This window comes from Peromyscus leucopus, chromosome 10 (assembly GCF_004664715.2).
Source record: "Peromyscus leucopus breed LL Stock chromosome 10, UCI_PerLeu_2.1, whole genome shotgun sequence".
Taxonomy (NCBI): Eukaryota; Metazoa; Chordata; class Mammalia; order Rodentia; family Cricetidae; genus Peromyscus; species Peromyscus leucopus.
Window position 1 is genome coordinate 34,004,763 of NC_051071.1, and position 19,085 is coordinate 34,023,847.

Below are 19,085 nucleotides of genomic sequence, written 5' to 3' on the forward strand. Positions count from 1 at the left end.
TCCTTCAGTTCTTGTGTGCCTCAGTTTATCCTCGCTAATAAAATGTGAATAATAGTCTGTGCTTCTAAGAGTTGGAGAAAAGAGTGTGAAAGGTACATCGAGCAGTGTGCGGCTAACAGTATTAGTCTTATCGGTACTGGTTATTAAAATTTACTGAACCTCTTAGAAGTCTGTTACATTTTTTCCAAATGGAAGACAAATTATCTATCTGGGGATGCATTTAAAGGTGAAAATCTGCCAAAACAGTGATACAAAATTTGTAGTGCTCTATAGTTTAAATGTTTCCATTTCTGGAATTCATGCCTTTAAAACAGAGAATATGGTGGGGAGTTGTTACTATATTTAAAATAGTATTAGAAGACAGCACAACAGGCTTAGTCTGGTAGGAGCACAAATTTAGCTATGGTAAGTTTTAGGTCTGTCCTTACACCTCTCTGGCTACGTGTAAGCAAGGGTTATCCTGGATCTACATTTGAGACCCACCAAATGATGCCAGCCTCCCCCCAACAGATACTGTGTCACCCACCACTGGTAGGTTAATGATTTCTGCTCATGAGCACAGAGTTTCTTAACAACTGCACTGCCGACCTTTAGCACCAGATAACTGGAACTGAGAGTGGCCTGTCTGTTTATAGTACTCACAGCATCTCTGGACTCTAACCCTAGGAGTCAATAGCAAGCCCCTGCCCCCAGTCATAAAGATCAAAACTATCTCTAGCCAGGCCTGGTAGCATAAGCCTGGAATCCCAGATACTGAGGCTGAGGCAAGAGGACCACGAGCTCAAGGTCTCCCTGGACCACAGACTGAACTCAAGGCCAGACTAGGTAACTTAATGAGACCCTGTTTCAAAATAAAAAGAGTGCTAAGGATGTAACCCAATGATGAAGCATTTGCCTAACATGCCCAAAGACTTAAACTCAATCCCTGGAGCCAGGGGGAGGGAGAAGAAGGGAGAAAAAACACTCTAAATATTGCCAAAGGTTCCCTGAGGGGTAAAGATCACCTTGAGCTAAGAACTGCTATCTGAGCTGGGCGGTGGTGGCGCACGCCTTTAATCCCAGCACTTGGGAGGCAGAGCCAGGCGGATCTCTGTGAGTTCGAGGCCAGCCTGGTCTCCAAAGCAAGTTCCAGGAAAGGCGCAAAACTACACAGAGAAACCCTGTCTCAAAAAAAAAAAAAAACAAAAACAAAAAAACTGCTATCTGTCTCTGCTGTAGCCTTCGGAAACAGATAGTAAATTGAACTTCTTTGTGCACCTCCAGCTCACAGGGTGCCTTGTAGACAACACAGTTTTACCCGTAACAGGTGAGACCTGAAGACCTATGTCAGCAGACATCAGGATGTGGCTGGCAGAACATTCCACTGTCAGGAGCTGCATTACCATCCAAAGTAGAATTGTTGAGAAACCTAGTGGGAGCGAAAGGCACATTTATGCAGTGCCCTCCTCGTGGCAGGCAGTTTTAAGCCATCTATGTGTACAAGTTCACTTTTCTGCACACAACAGTCCTATGGCTGGCTGTAAATACATGAGAGTCTCAAACACCTGCCTAAGAGAGCGACTTTGAATCTGGTCTTTGATAGCTGGAATTCCTCTCAACCAGCACTTGAGTCAGCACGGCATGAGCTGAAAGCCCTCAAAACATTGAAAGTTGATATAAGCCCATCATTTAACACAGAATTGTAACTCCAAGGCATAGGTACATCCTATCTTCTAAATATACCTTTAATGTTAAACTAAGAATATCAGCTAATATTATTTGTCATGTATTAATATGCCAAATAGTCTTCAAGGGCTCTTATATGCATTGTGTCATTTGTTGGCAGATAAACTTTTTTTTTTTATTTCCAGGCCACTGTGGTAAAGATAAGCCATTGTATTTCAAAGACCCATATTCCAGCCCAGTGTCTCCATTACTTTGCCCATAAGAAAAAGAGTGGCCTGGCCCATGGGGTTGCTGGAGCATCAGAGATGCAAAATCATACACTAAAGCCCTTTGTTGTCTGGTAGAGCTCCCCACAAGCTTCAGAAATACTGCTCTTTCCATTATGGAGAGGCTACTTTAGTGAGTCCCCTCATGAGCAGGACTTCTCTTCTATAACATGTCGCTTCTATAACATGTCCGTATCTCCAAGAAAATCTCAGGTTCCTACTGACCAACAAATGTAACTTCAGAAGCCCCTCCAGCTATAGGAAACATTGGAAAGTTTATTGAGCTGCCTTTGCCCAATTTTGCTCCATACATACATACATGGATGGATGGATGGATAGATAGATAGATAGATGATTGACAAATGATAGATGAAAGATACATAGATAGATGTATAAATAGATGATTGATAGATAGATAATAGGTAGGTAGGTAGATAGATGATACATACATACATAATACATGGATGGATGGATGGATTGATGGATGGATGGATGGATGGATGGATGGATAAATAGGTAGATAGATGATATAGATAGGTGATAGATAGATAGATAGATAGATAGATAGATAGATAGATAGATAGATAGATAGATCTTGAGTTTTTGATAACTTCTCAGCCCGGCAGGTACCTTGCTCCTATAATCCTAATGCCCAGAAAGCTAAGGAAGGACTTCCTGCAAATCAAAGTCTGAGATGCATTGGGAGAATGTACAAAAAGAAAAAGAAATAAAGGTGTCTGGCCCATGTCAAATGCCATGGAAAAGTGGGAGCAGGGGATAGGATGTCCCTGTGATCACAATAAACAGATTTCATGTTACCGTTCATCCAGCAACAAATCCATACAGTTCTAATTCATACATTTCAATTTAAGCCTTATGAACCAGGGTTGATTAATGGTATTGGTAACAGTTCCAGAGACTCTGACAGCAGTGACATTTTAGAGAAAGAAATGCCAGGGCACGCCTGGAAGAGATCGACATTTGATCCTGCACATTGTCGCTAACACATGTGAGCGCTAATGGGTCCGTTCTGCTTTGCTTCTGCCATGCAATTTTTATTTTTTTAAGTCTAGTTAGCATCCTTTGTCAGCAGTTCTCCCTGGCTCTGCTTGGTAATAACTCTCTGGTCCTTATGGCATCCACATCACGATTACTTAAATACTCGAACGGAGGAACAATTAAGCCTCTGCTGAAACCCTAGTCCAGTGGGAGATATAGGGTTACTTCCTTGGGTAACACACTCTGCTCTATCGAGTCAGGGGAAGATCACCTGCAGAGGCTGGGATGGGCATGTAGTAAACACAAGCTGAGGAGGCAGGCACTGAAGGAGGATGAGGAGATGGACTGGAAGTCTTGACTTGGTGTGTATGGAGCTGGCTATCACCGAGTGTCTGAAGATGTCCACTTGCCCTACTGCTGCCCAGAGCCCTGGAGGATGATCTGCACTCACTAGCATGCCTGGATGGTTCAAAAAGGCGTGGTACGGGCTGGCGTCTCTACTCAGCTTCTCTTCCTTCCTTCTGATCATCGTTGCCTTGGCTGTGCCCCATTGGTTGAGTGGGAAGATCCTGTGTCAAACTGGAGTGGATTTGGTCAATGCCACAGACCCAGAACTGGTCAAATTCATCGGGGACATTTACTATGGGCTCTTCCGAGGTTGTAAAATACGGCAATGTGGGCTCGGGGGCCGCCAGTCCCAATTTACAAGTGAGTATGTGAGTATATTGGGGCATGTAAACTGGTGTGTGCATTTTTGTTTTACAGGAGTGCTCATGTCTAAGTGAGATTTGACTATTGCCTATCTAAGACAAAACATCAAAATCTATAGGCAGCCAATAGCTCCTGTGTAGCAATGCAAAGAGAATTTTTTTTCTTTTCTAAAGGAGATAAACAAAATACTAGAAATAGGAATTTGTATATTTTGTAGTTTACTTCTAGTAATAATGATTAGTAAAATATGGAGTACTCATGTGTCAAGCATCCCACTAGAAGCTGCGCATTGACTGATTCTTTTAAGATTTACAACACACTTATAATGAAGGCATCATGAATGCTCCCATTTTTCATCAGAGTACATTGAGGCTTGAGAAGTTACATTATTCACCTGGGGTCACTCATTCTGCCAAGTAACAACAGAGCCATGCCATGTGTGTGACCCTGGCAGTCTTCACTACATCAGTGTACAGGGGCAGACTGCCTGCAAAAGGGGGCCGCCAGGAAGCATGGTGACTGCTCCCACATCCATGTATGTGAAAGCTGCATAGCCTGAGGAACAGCAGCGGGACTTTGCTGGGAGCAGACTTCTGGGGTTTGAAGAGCAGCTGACACGTTTCCTGGCAAGGAGACTGAGGAAGGCGCGTGATGGTTTAAAGATGAGCAGCCAGCAGCACTGGCCCGAGTTCAGAGCTCAGAAGGTAAACAAAGTAGCCCCATGAAGACTTAAGGCTGGAGTCCAAAAATGGCTTAGGAAAGATCTTCTGGGAAAGAAAAAAACAAGACAATCCATTAGGTCACTAGTAAAAATAGTGTCCTACAAAACTATAGTTAATCAATAGCTTGTCAGTGGGGATTAGAAATCTCACCCATCACTTGATTTCTGTATCTCAGAACTGTGTGGGAATGTTTAAAAACCTGGCCAGGACATGCATCTCACTAAATACAGAAAAATAAAAGGTTGAACCCCTTGACAAACATTATACAAATGCTCTTCATTTCTATATAGAAAGGAAAGACATGTTCATTATGTTTGAGAAAAGAATCTCTGAATATATTTATATTCACCTAGCAATTACAATGGACCTTAAGTATTGGGGAAATAACTCCATTACTACCACAACCTAGGGGGCCGGAGAGGTGGCTCAGGCTTGGTCACACACAAGCATGTAACTCTAGTGCTGTCTTGAGAGTAGAGACAGACAGATTGCTGGCTGCTAGCATAGCTCTGAGTTCAGTGAGAGACCCTGTCTCTGAGAAATAAGGCAGAGATTGATACAGTAGGACATCCAATGTCCTGTTCTGTGAAAGCCCACACACAGAGGTACAAACTACACACACACACACACACACACACACACACACACACACACACACACACCAAAAAAAAGTAGAAGTTGAAAAATAATCATACACATAAACAAAGAAAAGGATATGTTAAAAAGAGACTATGACAATGGTACTTGATCTGAATGCTCTGGCTGCCAGTATGTCCGTGGGACACTTATGAAACCTTAGTATGTGAGAGCATGGCAGAGCAGCCTAGTGCCTGTGGTCCTCTCATGTGCTAGTGGTGCCTGAATGCTAGTGGAAACTGAGCCATCCTCAGCTCCCAGAAACTTAAACTGCTTCTAATGGGAAGATTCTCTCCTGCTCCTTCCTTCTAAGAAAGATAACCACAAGAACCATCCATTTCCTCTAGTGTGATCTAGTCTCAATCATCAAAAAAACGTGTGAGGTGCATAAAAGGTGTTTCATTTTCATCTGTGAGTCAGGCAGTGTTTGAGAATGTTTTGTTTTCAGCTGCTCTTTCGGGTTGTCCCAGAGGATGTATAAAGTGTTCATTCACAGTACCTTAGAAGTGTTCATTCACAGTACCTTAGAAGTGTTCATTCACAGTACCTTGGAAAAGATCGTGCTTGAAAGCTCTCAGGAAGCCTGAGGTAGCTTCTTCCTTCCATCGTGTGCTGTAGAGACATTGTGTGTATATTATTACCTCTCTAGAGATGATCTAAATTCCTTCAGGGCACATCTCTCAAGTCCAGTACAATGTAAACTGGAAGTAGCTATGGAGTACAGTAGCATTTCCCACCCTTCACAGGATTCCCCACTTTCTGAAGGTCTGCAGAAGAATATCCCTGTTTACAGGGTAAATCAGCAGAGAAGAGCTTGGGAAAGTGCTTTGTGAACTTTAGACTAGGAGATTTTTATCACATCTCATTCACAAACAGCCTCTTTCCTCACCATCACAGAGACTCTTCTGAGAGACTCAACTCTCTCATTGGTCATGGCAACACCAAGACATTTGCCACCACCAACCATCTAGAACTTCCGAAATAAAAGTAATGCTGGAGTAGCTGCAGAAAGAAAGCAGCAAGCTTTAAATGAATGGCATGCGTGCATTCAGGGGTACTGTTGAGTAGATACAAGCCAGGCACCACCAGGAAAAGAGACAACAGAGCAGACCAGTGCCTGCCCTGAGAAGCCTGCTGTGTGACTTAGGAGACATGGAGCACATTCAGACTAGACCATAGTCACTAGAGAATCTCAGATGCCATCCCGGGGTTCATTTCCTCTACCCAGACTTTATGATGACATTTTATTAAAGAAGAAATTGCGAATTAGAGATATCAATACATGAAATAACTTCTGTGAATATACCTAACTTACATTATGTTGAAGTTTAGCTCTCTAGTCCCCTTCCCACATCTTACCAAAGAATTCTCTCCCCAAGGGCTAAAACCTGGATCTGTCTTCCAATTCTGTGATTATTTGTTTATCTCACCAGGGCAAAAAAATCAGAAACAAACAAATCATCTAAGTTTAAATGCTGATAGAATAAGAATAATATTCAAGTATTGCTTCTTAGATTTAAAAAAAAAAAAAAAAGCTTAAATTCAAATTGAGCCTTCTAGAATTTGAGCTACACTGTGATTAAAATTTTAAACTTTTTTTTTTTGAGACAGGGTTTCTCTGTGTAGCCCTGGAACTCACCCTATAGACAAGGCTGTCCTCAAACTCAGAGAGATCTGCCTGTCTCTGCCTCTGCCTCCCAAGTGCTGGGATTAAAGGCGTGTGTCACCACCACACAATTTTAAACTCGTTTATCTAAGGTTTCTGATTTTTCTCCTATCAGCCCTTTCGCAGAATAGTTAGGCATTACTACCGGGCTATGTGGTCTTGGCTAAACGATTTAACTTCTCTAAACCTCAGTTTCCACGTCTGCAAGAATAAGAGAGGGTGACCTGGGGCACAAACTCAGTCAGCAAAACGCTCCTCATGCGAGCATGGAGACCTCAGCTCCATCCCCACCTCCCATGTAAAAAGCTAGGTATAGAGGCATGCCTTCGTAATCTTAATGTTGGGGCAGTAGAGATGAGAGGGTCCCCAGGATTTGTTAGCCAGCAAACCTGGATTAAGTGGAAAGCCCTGGGTCTCAGTGACAGACACTCAAAAACAAGGTGGATAGCATCTGAGGAACACCCTGAGGCTGATCTCTGGCCTCCACATGCATGAGCACAAACACGAACACTCACATGTACATGTACACACAGACACAGGAAGGAGAGAGAGGGGGAAAAGGAAGAATGTGTATGAAGGGGCTGTACACAGCTTATACCTGATTATCAGTGGCAGCCATGGATCAACTGTGTTCGTCGCTGTGGATTCCAAGCTGCAAACCTCAACTTCATTAAGTGAGAAATGCCTAAAACTCTTGGAAATGGTACAAACATGAAAAAGGAGTGAGCCACAGTATTATGGGGGCAATACCATGCAACAGAGTTAAATGTAGAGTTCTTCTTAAAAACTGAAGGAAACCCAGCACACAGGAGGCAGAGGCAGGTGGATCTCTGAGTTCAAGGCCAGCCTGGTCTACATAGTGAGTTTCAGGACAGCCAAGGCTACACAGAGAAACCCTGTTTGAGGGTATTGGGGGAGAAAAACCTAGTGAACAAACTGTTAAACTGAAGCTCCTAAAGAAAGACTTGAATTTCTGAGTAGTAACATATAAAAGGTAATTAAAACCTTGGTTCCCAGGAAGTTCCTGAGCCAGGAGTAATCCACATGAATGTGAATGTGAGTCAGAGATTCACCCTGTGCCAATAGTCTGGATGATTAATTAAGACACTTCAGCTGGAAGCTGTGGATTGAGTACTCTTGACCTCCTTTCCCCACATCAGTCCTTGTGCCCCAGGTTCCCTCTTCTTCGTCGTCATAATATGGTTCTCAATTTCTCATCTAATCAACTCCAAATATAGGTTCATATCATCATGTGCCTGTGACCAGTTCTTTCTAAACTCTGCATTGTGATGTCATAACTAAATTTATTCAACCACTTTGTTGACTGGAGGAATTAATCTATCTCCATACATTTGCTATTGTAATGAACAGCCAATGTATGTACACAACTTTGAATGCATTGGTCTGTCTGAACAACAATGACTAGCAATGAAATTGCTTTGATAGATGCTGCCTTTGATCACGTTGCCTTTTAATGGGGATGTAGGACTGAGCATCCCTATAAGACTCGAGAGTGCCTTTTTCCTACCCTGTCCTGCCTGTGCCTGGGGCTTATGTGAAGTGCAGCGGCCCTGGCCAGCGAGGTCTTCAACGGGGACCTAGAGGAAGGGTCAGCGAATGAGAGGGACAAGAGACACAAAGAATGAGAGCAAGACAGGACCTCTGATCAAGCTCCAAATTTTTATTTTTCTCACAAGGCATATATAGGTAGGCAAAGGGGGTTGTGAGCAGGAAGGGACTTAGTAATGGGGGGGTGCAAGCAGGACGGGACTTAATTATGGGCTGTTTGGCCAGCAGGAAATGTTGCTCTGAGGGTTATCTATCTACTCTTGTCTAACTGCCTAATTGCCTAACTGCAGCTGGTTCACCTGATTTCTGAGAAGAGGTCCTTGTATTTGTAACAAGAGGTTCTGGTGCTATGGAGACTTAAGCAAGGCCTAGATCTAAGGAAAGGAGAGAGAAGCCCAAATATGGCAGCATGTGTGTCAAGGGTCACTTAGGCTTATGGCTCCCATCATGCAGCAGTTTACATCAGATCCCACCCAGGACTACAGGGTCAGTGTTATGTCCACTGTGGGGTACATTTGGATTTGTGTTCACTCTACCAGGATGAAGATTCCTAGTCAACTAACAAGTGATAGCTCTAGGGTCCACGGACCCATCGCAGGATGTCTCCTGGTTTTGGAAAACCCAGCATTTTTGTGTCTTGCCCTTATCCTCTACTTACTTAGCTTGAGATAAGCAAGTCCTGGCATTATGAAAGGAGCCACGCTCTGACCTTGAAATAATTTCTCTCTCCACAGTCTTCCCACATCTGGTGAAGGAGCTCAATGCAAGCCTCCATGTCACGATTCTGCTGCTGCTCTTCCTGGCCTTGGCCCTGGCTCTGGTCAGCATGGGCTTTGCTATTCTCAACATCATTCAAGTCCCCTACAGGGCAGTCAATGGCCCTGGTGGCATCTGCCTTTGGAATGTCCTGGCAGGTAAGAAGCCCCCAGGGGAGGGAAACTGGTGTCCACACCATCAGGCTGGGCTCCCAAGTGTTAACCTTTTTGGGGCCCTTAGTCTTGTTAATGAAAGAATTTAAAAACATACTCAGAAGGAAGCTAAGGTGCATTTTTATTGGAGTCTGGGAGAAAAACAAGAGAGAAGACAAGCTCTAAATCTTGGCAGCTGCCAGGAGGAGGGAGATGGAGAAGAGAAAGTCCGTGACTTCAAGAAAGCAGTCAGCTTCGGGGACAGAAGTCAGTAAGCTGTGTGGTGAAAGGAGAGAACTTCAGCAGAAGCCCCACGGTGTCCCAGAAAGCGTGCTTAGGCCCCTGGCCAGGATCTAAACAGTAATAAAGAGAACTTTGGAGAAGTTCCATTTTTCAGAAGGGTGGGCAGGCTGCCGGAGTGGCTCCAGAAAAGAAGGGGCTTCGAAGAAAGGTAAATAAGTTATCTTATTAAGGGTTTAATTGCTCCTCCCATCCCCTTAGCACATCCACATATAAGTCAGATTTCTCAAGGGAAAGGAAAGTCCTAACGCCCTAAAGTCCACCATGGAAGGGTAGACTCCTAGTTGGGTGATTGACAGGCTGAGCTCGAGTAACTCTTAAACAGAAGGGACACTAGAATGCAATGTTTAGGGTAGTTTGGAATGGTAGGTCTCCACCCAGAGCCAGAGATAGAATTTTAATTATATCCTTTGACCAGGAAGAAGTAGCTTTCCCTTAATGGGTCTCAATCAGGTACCTCCACCCATATGGTCATTTGGATCCTAAAGAGAGTCTTCCCCTTCCAGTATTACAAGAAAAACAGAAGGTAGGGTCCAAAGACAGGCAGGAGGGAGAAAAACTGACCATGAGGGAAGGGGTCCACCCTTAATGGTCTCTAAAGCCATCAAGTCTTGTAACGTAAGTAGTCAGATGAAAAGTATGAAGAAATTAAAATATTTACTCCCCGCTCTTTTACATGCCCCTCACTGGGTCCAAAACCTTGGTGGAAAGGAATGTTTTCTTTGCTGAAAGAAACAGTGTTGTGTTCACATAGGTTAGCTAATATATGAACACGTGGAAAATAAGAGTTACCTTTAATTATGTACTTAATACATCGTCTATAATGACAACAACAAAATCCTATGAAAAAGAAGACTGTCTCAGAAAACCCATATGGGACGGCCAATCTTCCACTATGGCAATAATCTCTCACCTCCTTAGCCATGTATAAGAGGATTATAAATTGTAAACACAAATACTGGTTTTGTAACATATATTATAGTGCATCCATTGCTATGTATTTGCCTTTGTATATAAAGGCTAGCTATCCTGTACAATCACCAGGAGTGCAGGTGTCTTACCTCGGCAGACTCTTACCGTAAAAAGTATTCAGTCCTACTCATTAAATAAATACTTATTTCTGTACATATCTAGAGAATAGAGTCTACATTTCTAGAGTCCTAGGACTCTCTAACTAAGTGGTTCTCAACCTGTGGGTCTTCGCCCCTTTGGAGATCATGGAGCAAATATTTGCATTACAATTCATAACAGTAATAAAATACAGTTATGAAATAGCAGTGAAATAATTTTGTGGTTGGGGGTCACCAGCATTAGGAAGGTTGAGAACCACTGTTCTAATTCCACTGATGAGATCCTAACAAATAGGCAATCAGAAGAAACATATTGTCAAAAAGAATAAAAATGTAAATAGCCTTTGGCTCTTTGAAGAACCCCATAGATGGGGCTTATGGAGAGAATACAGTTCCTAACATCTGGAGTCCCAGAAACAAGGCCATCCTTTAAAATGTAGGCATGGCTCCAGAATAAGATAGTATACATGTTTTTAAAGTCATGCCCTTATAGAACAGTTAACAACCCAGGAACATCCTCAGGTGAAAGGAAAAGAAACCAAATTTAAAATCAAGTTAAGAGTACCTTTGGTTGTATTCAAAAGAATGAAATGTAAGAAACATACTAATGTGTACAAAGTATGCCTGGTCTTTAGGGTGAAACTAAGTTTTATTTTCCGTACTTATAGTTGTCTCTGGTCTCCAAAGTTTCTTTAGTGACTGTGTAACAATCTTTTAAAAACATAGAAAATATATCCTTTTTTTAAATTGTTTTTAAAGACAAGGTCTTAATCTGTATCCCAGACTGAACTCCAATTCACGGTGACCCATTTCAGTCTCTCATGTGTTACAATTATGAGTCTCCACACACAGTTAAGAATGGGTTTTTGTTTTGTTATTTCTTCCTCTCTCTCTCTCTCTCTCTCTCTCTCTCTCTCTCTCTCTCTCTCTCTCTCTCTCTTTCTCTCTCTCTCTCTTTTAAGACAGGGTCTCACCACATAGTCCTGGCTCACCTGGAACCCTCTATGTAGACCAGGCTACTCTCAGTCTCACAGAGATCCACCTGCCTCTGCCTCCCAAGTACTGGCATTAAAAGCGAACATCACCTTGCCCACCCTTCCCTGATTCTCTGATTCTCTTTTTGTAGGTCAATTGTCTTCAGACTTGCAATCCTCCTGCCTTAGCCTCTCAAGCCTTTGAATTATATACATACACTACCAGACTCGGTTTATTGTGTCTTTTTGACTGTCAAGTTCAATTAAAATGGGGGAGGGGACCCACCAAACAACTTCTAAGTTTTGCTCAATTGCTAGGGAGTTAAATGAGGTTTGGAATTCCAGCGTTTCCACCCTCTGTAGAACAGTGCAGCCAGAAGGTGAAACCTCACCCTACCGAATAGGATCTTACCTCTTTGTACACAGTGTTCACCATCTATACAGAAGGCGTAAGGGGTCTAGAAAGTGGTCCTCTAATAGGGATACTACTGGAAAGAGGAGTTAGAGGCATCCAGATTCTAGTCCATCTGTTATTAATTTATTCTCTTTCTAGAAAACTGTCCCTCTTGCCTTTGATACTCTGTGGGTTGTCTCCTGCTTTTAAACACAAATTCAAATTTGTGTTGCTGTATTCATTCTTCACACCCAAACGATTTTGTTTCACACAGCACAGAAGTAGAGACCTTACGACTGCCAAGAGGAGCAGTAAGTAAAGGCGCTATTTTGGGTTTCAGGTGGAGTCGTGGCACTAGCCATCGGCAGCTTCATGGCTGCAGTGAAATTTCACGACCTGACGGAAAGAATTGCCAACTTCCAGGAGAGGCTCTTTCAGTTTGTCGTGGTGGAAGAACAGTATGAAGAGTCATTTTGGATATGCGTGGCGAGTGCCTCGGCCCACGCAGCAAACTTGGTTGTGGTGGCAATCAGTCAAATTCCCCTCCCAGAGATCAAGACTAAAATGGAAGAGGCCACCGTTACCCCCGAGGACATTTTATACTGATATCCGGCTCCTGCCCACACCTTTCTTTTAATCAGTTTGCGACATCAATGGGGGTTTTGCTTTTTCCAGCCTTCTTAATCCAAGTGTTCTTGGTAGTAAAAGGAAGGCTGTGGGGGATTAAAGAGTTGGCTGGGCCAGAAAGGAAAAACTCTCAATGACCAGGGTGTTTCTTTTTAATGACCTTGGAGCTGAACCGGTCAGCTGTGTCTGACACTGGACGATTCACTTATTGACTAATTCTCAGTTCCCTCGTCTGTCAAAAGGGGGTAATAGCCACTTCGCAGGCTTGGTTGTGAGGTTCCAATGGTGCTGTTGGGGATCTCTGCAAACAAGGTCACATAAACTCCAGTAAGACTCAGTAGAGCTTGTTCTCTATAGTATTGGAGGTGTGCAAAGAAACTATGATCATGCCCCGATCCTTGAGAAGTAAGAACATATCCACATGACACAGAAATCAACTAACAACAATAACACTAGGAATGGGAATGACTGTGGGTTTCTGAGTGGCCACTATATGCTGAACACAGGTTTATTTGTTTGGTTGCTTGACTTTTCCTTTATTTCTTTTTTTTTTCTTCTTGGTGGTGCCAATCAAGTCCAGGCTTTGCATATATGAGGCAGACTCTGCAAATGAGCGATAGCCCCAGCCCAGAGCACCAACCATTCCAAGACGTTTCCACCTATTAACTATCTAGATCCTCCCAAGTGGCCAGAGCCATTCTAGCTCCATTTGACAGATGGAAAAATCAAGGTACAGACAAGTTGTGCAACTTGGTGAGATGAGGCATGAAATCTACTAAGTCTGGTACCAGAATGCATATTATTTTTAGATCATATAAACTTTTTACATCAATTATGACAGACACTGTGCAAAATCAGAACAAATTATGGAAGATACATTATTAGATTAAGTAAGTACCCATACTAACAAAGCAAAGCAGCATATCTTAAATTTTCCCACCTCTTGACACTTGTAACAGTTAACTAAGACTTGGGCAGCAGCAAACAGTTGATACCCATTCTTGCTGGGTCAGGGTCTCTTGCCCATGCAGCCCATCCAGCAAGCTCAGGTAAATCAGGACCAGGCAAGTAGTGCCCCTTTCTAGAGGTCATTAAGCTTTATGGAACTCCGCCTCTGAGTTTCTAAGTTTTCCCAATTCTAATGTCTTCCCTTCGTTGCTCCTAGGATTGGTAGTTCCAACAAATACCACCTTCGGGAAACTCCCCCTATACTTTTAAAGCCATGCTGCTGATCTGCAGTTTGATATACAAGTGATGCAATGTAAGAATGTTAAAGTAGCCCCGGCACAGGGAAACAGGAAGAAATGAAGTCTCCTGGATAAAGTGTGGTATTAAAGTTTCGCTGAGCTAACATTTGATCTGAACTGTGAAAGATGAGTAGGCTTTTTCCAGTGGTGAGGGATGCAAGGTTGATAAAGAATCCCAAGTTGAGTCAGTAATGAAGGAACACACAAGGCATGAAGTCCCAGGAAGGCCACGCATGAGAATGTTGAAAGAGATGAGAATGTGGCCTTCTTCAACCTGTTTTGAGAGACATTTCCTAAGCAGTTCATGAGAGTTAATCCACTGTGTCCGCTTACATAGGCCATAACAGCCACTTATTTGTTCTGTCAAATAAATGCTTCTTTGAAGACACTTTTTTGACAAAGTTAATGTTTGCATCTGACTTTTTATAAATTCGAGGGCCTTATCCAACCAGTTGAATGTCTTAATGGAAAAAACTGACCTCCTCTAAGAGAGAGAGAACTCTGCCTTTGGACTGGATCTCTGAGTTTCCATCTAACCATTGGTGTTACCTGGTGAAAGTTTCTTCTCAGTTCTTGTCTTCTCTAAGGAAAGAATTTAAAAAAGAGATACAGACAGTTTAATCAGGCATTCATTTAGCAAAGCAAAGCGTATACTCCAAAGAGAGAATGGAGTATGCAGTCCCAAAGGAGGGGCCAGAAGTGGGCCAAGCATTGAAGATTTTTTAATAAAGGTTTATAAATACTTAGGAAGTGGGTGTCTTATTCATGGGGTTAAGGAATCATGGAAGACCAAAGCTCCCTCTGTAGGGTAATTCTTCCCATGGTACTTAAAAGCTGACAAGGAAGACCAAAATGCAAATGATATTCTAATGAGTTCAGATTTTTTTGAGGATGCACACTCGTTACTGCACATATATAGTAACTGAGGAAGGGCTCAAGTGGCTGGGGTTTTGATATATAAGGAAGAACATAAAGTGGTAATGCTTAACCATCAGAGTTCTTACTATCAGGAGACAGCTATCAAGATCTGTGCAGTTTCCTTGGTTCCCATACATCTACCTCCCTGCCTGCCCAGGGGACAAGCTACCAAGACTCAGCTGCAGTTTCCTTGAATCCCTCACACTTAGCTTCATGCCTATCCAGTTTCACCAGCTAACCCTGTGGAACTTGGACATGGCATCCTCCACAGTCACACGAACCAACTCCTAAGAATCAATCAATTAAGACCTTCCTCAGATACTCAAAACCCTTTCGTGAACAGTCAAATCCCCTATATAAAATGGCATGATGTTTGCATATGACCAGCTTTTCTTTCATGTACTTGATTATCTCCGGGCAACTTAGATCACCTAATAAATGTGACTACCCTGTAGACACTCGTCATGCTATGTTGCTTAGGGAATGAAGACAAAGGGAAAATGTGTGCACATGTTCAGTACAGACACAACCATGGCAGATTCAAATCCATTCATGATCTATGACTGGTTAAATGCATTGTTGCTGAACTGCACATATGGAACGTTGACTGTGTATGCATACACACACACACACACACACACACACACACACACACACACACACACATCCTATTGGCTTTATTTTTCTGGAGAAGCTTTACTATTAACTATATTCATCCATTTTTTTTTCAATGATTCCAGCTAGCTAAGATGTCCATCTTTGTAGTATCCTATCTTTGAGCTGGGCAAAGGTTATTTATCTCCAAAGCTACTTAACTTCTTTAAAAACTTCACACCTTACCTGATGACTTCAGGAAGTCTGGAAGGAGGTGGTTGTTGCTTTGTTTTATTGTTTAAAATTTGGTTGTTCTTGTTTCCAAATGAATTTTATTTTTATTAGTAGATATTAGTTATAAATAATGGACCCCTTTATGACATTTTTACATTTATATGATGCATTTTGATTATATACACTCCCAGTTACACTCCCTTAGACTCCCCTCCCTCTTCCATTGATCACCTTCCTCTTCCCAACTAATATTCCTAATGTTTTGGCCTGCTTTCTTCTTTCTTTTAATGATATGGTGAGTTACATTAGGGTTGCTCATAAGAGAATGGGTGAGGGGTAATTTGCAAGAGGTTGGGCATCTTACCAGTGACTATACGACTGAAGAATACATCATCCCCCTCCCTCAGCATTCATTAACAGCATATAAATCCTCAGGGAGTGGTGGGGCTTCATGAGCCCCTCCCCCTTCCATGACAGGCTGTTGGCAGGTCCAGTATTATACAGATCTTGTGCAGCGATCGCATCGTCCATTCCTACCAATCTACATTCCACACCACTCTTCCCCCTTCCTCCTACTCTTACATTCTTTATTTCCCCTTTGTTCTGGTTAGTTTTTGATTTGTTTGTCAACTTGACAACAGCCAGGGTCATCTGGGAAAAGATGGGAAATAGAGAAAATGCTTTCATCAGATCAGCTTGTAGGCTAGTCTGTGGGGGCATTTTCTTGATTAAAGACTGGCATAAGAGGGTCCAGATGACTATAGATGGTGCCATCCCCGGGTAGGTAGGTGATCCTGTGCTATAAAACACACACACACACACACACACACACACACACACACACACACACACACAAACACACACACAGCTGAGTGAGTGAGCCATAGTGAGAAAGTCAGTAAACAACATTCTTCCATGATCTCTGTTCCAGTTCTTGCCTCCAGGTTCCTGCCTTGAGTTCCTTCCCTGATTTCTCTTCCTGACAGACTGTAAGGTGAAATAAACCCTTTCCTCCCTCAGTTGCTTTTGGTTATGGTGTTTATTACAGCAATAGAAAACAAACTAGGACACCCTCATGATATGACGTTCCCTGAGCCTTGGAAGATGGGGTACAGGTGACAAGATGTTGAGTTGATGACTGAATGTGAACTGGCATTTATTCTCATCTCAATGGCCAATTATGAGATGCTGGAGCTACTGGTGCTCACTGCATAAAGAAGCTTCTCTGATCAAAGTTGGCAGCATTAATAACCTATGGGTATAAACATGGTTACTTAGAAAGCCATTTGATGGGCATGGCATGTCCATTTAGTATGATAGCATTAGTAGTTTTCCCACTAGAGCATTTAACATCCCACGCCATGGCCTTTTGGATAGGGCAACTGAGGATTCGCTCCTGTAAAGAGGGCCTCAGATTAAGTTACTGAGTGGTTGGTTACCCCTGTAAACACAGACTTATCACTTTTGTACCAGTGGGCATGTTTTGACACTAGCCTCTCAGTAGTGTTGCTTGTGGGGTCCTTAGCTGGGTAAGACTGTTGATGACAGCTCACCCACAGCAACCGAAAGCACCTTCCAGCACTACGGGAGAAAATTAGTCACTTTTCTTTTCTTTCTTTCCTTCTTTCTTTCCTTCTTTCTTTCTTTCTTTCTTTCTTTCTTTCTTTTTTTTGTTTGTTTGTTTTGGGATTTTGTTGTTGCTGTTTTGTTTTGTTTTTTTGTTTTTTGAGACTGGGTTTCTCAGTGTAGTTTTGGTGCCTGTCCTGGATCTCACTATGTAGACCAGGCTGGCCTCGAACTCACAGAGGTCTGCCTGGCTCTGCCTCCCAATTGCTGGGATTAAAAGTGTGCGCCACCACTGCCCGGCTATTAGTCACTTTTCTATTGCTGTGATAAAAACAAAACAGAGAGAGCAAACTGGAAATAGCACAAGGCTTGGAAACCTCAAAGCCCACCCCAAGTGACATACTTCTTCCAGCTATGCCGCATCTCCTAGACACTCCCAAACAGCAATACTAACTGGGAACTAAATATTCAAACATCTGAGCCTCTGAGGGATAATCTTAGCCAAACCACCACAGTGGGCTATGAGGAAGGAAGCTTCCAATCTATTTCAGCTTGATTTCTCTGTCTCCTGAAAACATAGCATGAGGTGTCTTTAGCAGTGGGATCTCAGGAAGACTTCATGGTGCCTTCTCTGCTCTAAATGCTTAGGATTCCTCTCTACTCCTCCATCCTCATCCCAGACCAGACCTCAAAATCATCTATAGAGGAATAGGTGGCACATGGCTAGATGAGACAGTTAATCTGACAAGAGAGGAATCCAAAAGAAAGCAACGGGGAAGCACAGTGAGTTGAAAACAAGGGGAAATGTTATATTGAATGTGAAGACCTGTTGACCAGGGTTTTTTGTTTGATTATTTTCTTCTGTTTTTATCAACATAGGCACAGAACACTCTGAAAACAGTTTATGTTGTAAGTATTTGAGGCTCTTGGGACATTTATTCATTCAACAAGCTTGAAGCTGATCTAGCCATTCCAAATACAGCAGTGAACAAACAGGCCCAAGTCCCTGCCTTGCAAAACCTCATTCTCTGAGTAGCTGGGGGTGGGCAGAGTGCCAGGGAAGTTAGCAAGTCTGGTGCTTGACTAGTCACTGCCAAAGGGCATGTGCAGACCACCTTATGGACAAGGGAGCAGAGTGGACTCAGTTTTGCTTCAAAGACAACTGTGATTGGCCTGCATCAAGGTGGATGTCTTCTGGTGTGTGGGAATGCAGGCTTCTATAAGTCAGCATGGTTCCAGTGACAGGCTCCACAGGTTTTGAAAGAATCATAGAAACAAAGCGGAAGTGTCAAATGCCTTTAATCCCAGGACTCTAGAGGCAGAGGCAGGCAGATGTCTGTGAGTTCAAGGACAACCTAGTCTACACAGTGAGTTTCAGGACAGCCATAGCTACACAGTGAAACCCCATCTCAAAAAAAAAAAAAAAAGAAAGAAAGAAATCATAGAAGAATCTATAACATCTTGAGAGTTTCAAATATTCCAAAGAGAATCATGTCCAGTCTGAAGAGCATCTCACAGAGACACCATGGAAGAGATTCCTACATGGAATTTAGCAGAGTAGGAAGAGAGGAGATTAAATATCTGGGTCTTAAAATACACTTGTATTATGTTACTGGTTTAATAAAATAAAAATGTATAGAAAATAGAGTTCCTTGATATTGACCTACATAGACTAAGTCATCTTAAACCATCCCAAACACACAATGTCAGCAAGCACAATCACAATGTGATGGGGATAAAACTTCCTCCTAATCAAGGATCATCACATGTCAGGTCCTGGGGGGGCAAAAAACAAAACAAAACAAGAAGTAGTTCCTCCTGCCAGAATTTGAGTTACATAACGAAAAGCATGGTTTTCTCACTTATAAAACAAGGAAATTGCATAAGTTGATCTCTCCTTTTCCTTCATACTCTAAAAACTTTAAGGTGATTCAATGCCACATAAAATACACAGGCTATAATGGGCACTACCTCCCACGTGATAGTGTTGGGCTGGACTTCATGTTGGCTGTTTCATAA

At 42.6% G+C, this 19,085-nt stretch overlaps 1 protein-coding gene across 1 annotated transcript; it reads left to right on the plus strand.

The window, feature by feature from the left end:
• Positions 1 to 3,191: 3,191 nt before the first annotated feature.
• Clrn2 (clarin 2) lies at positions 3,192 to 12,634 on the plus strand. The gene is made up of 3 exons (XM_028865862.2): positions 3,192 to 3,638; positions 8,969 to 9,148; positions 12,221 to 12,634. The coding sequence occupies exons 1-3, from the start codon at positions 3,386 to 3,388 to the stop codon at positions 12,484 to 12,486; spliced, it is 699 nt and encodes a 232-aa protein (XP_028721695.1). The 5' UTR covers positions 3,192 to 3,385; the 3' UTR covers positions 12,487 to 12,634.
• Positions 12,635 to 19,085: the final 6,451 nt, after the last annotated feature.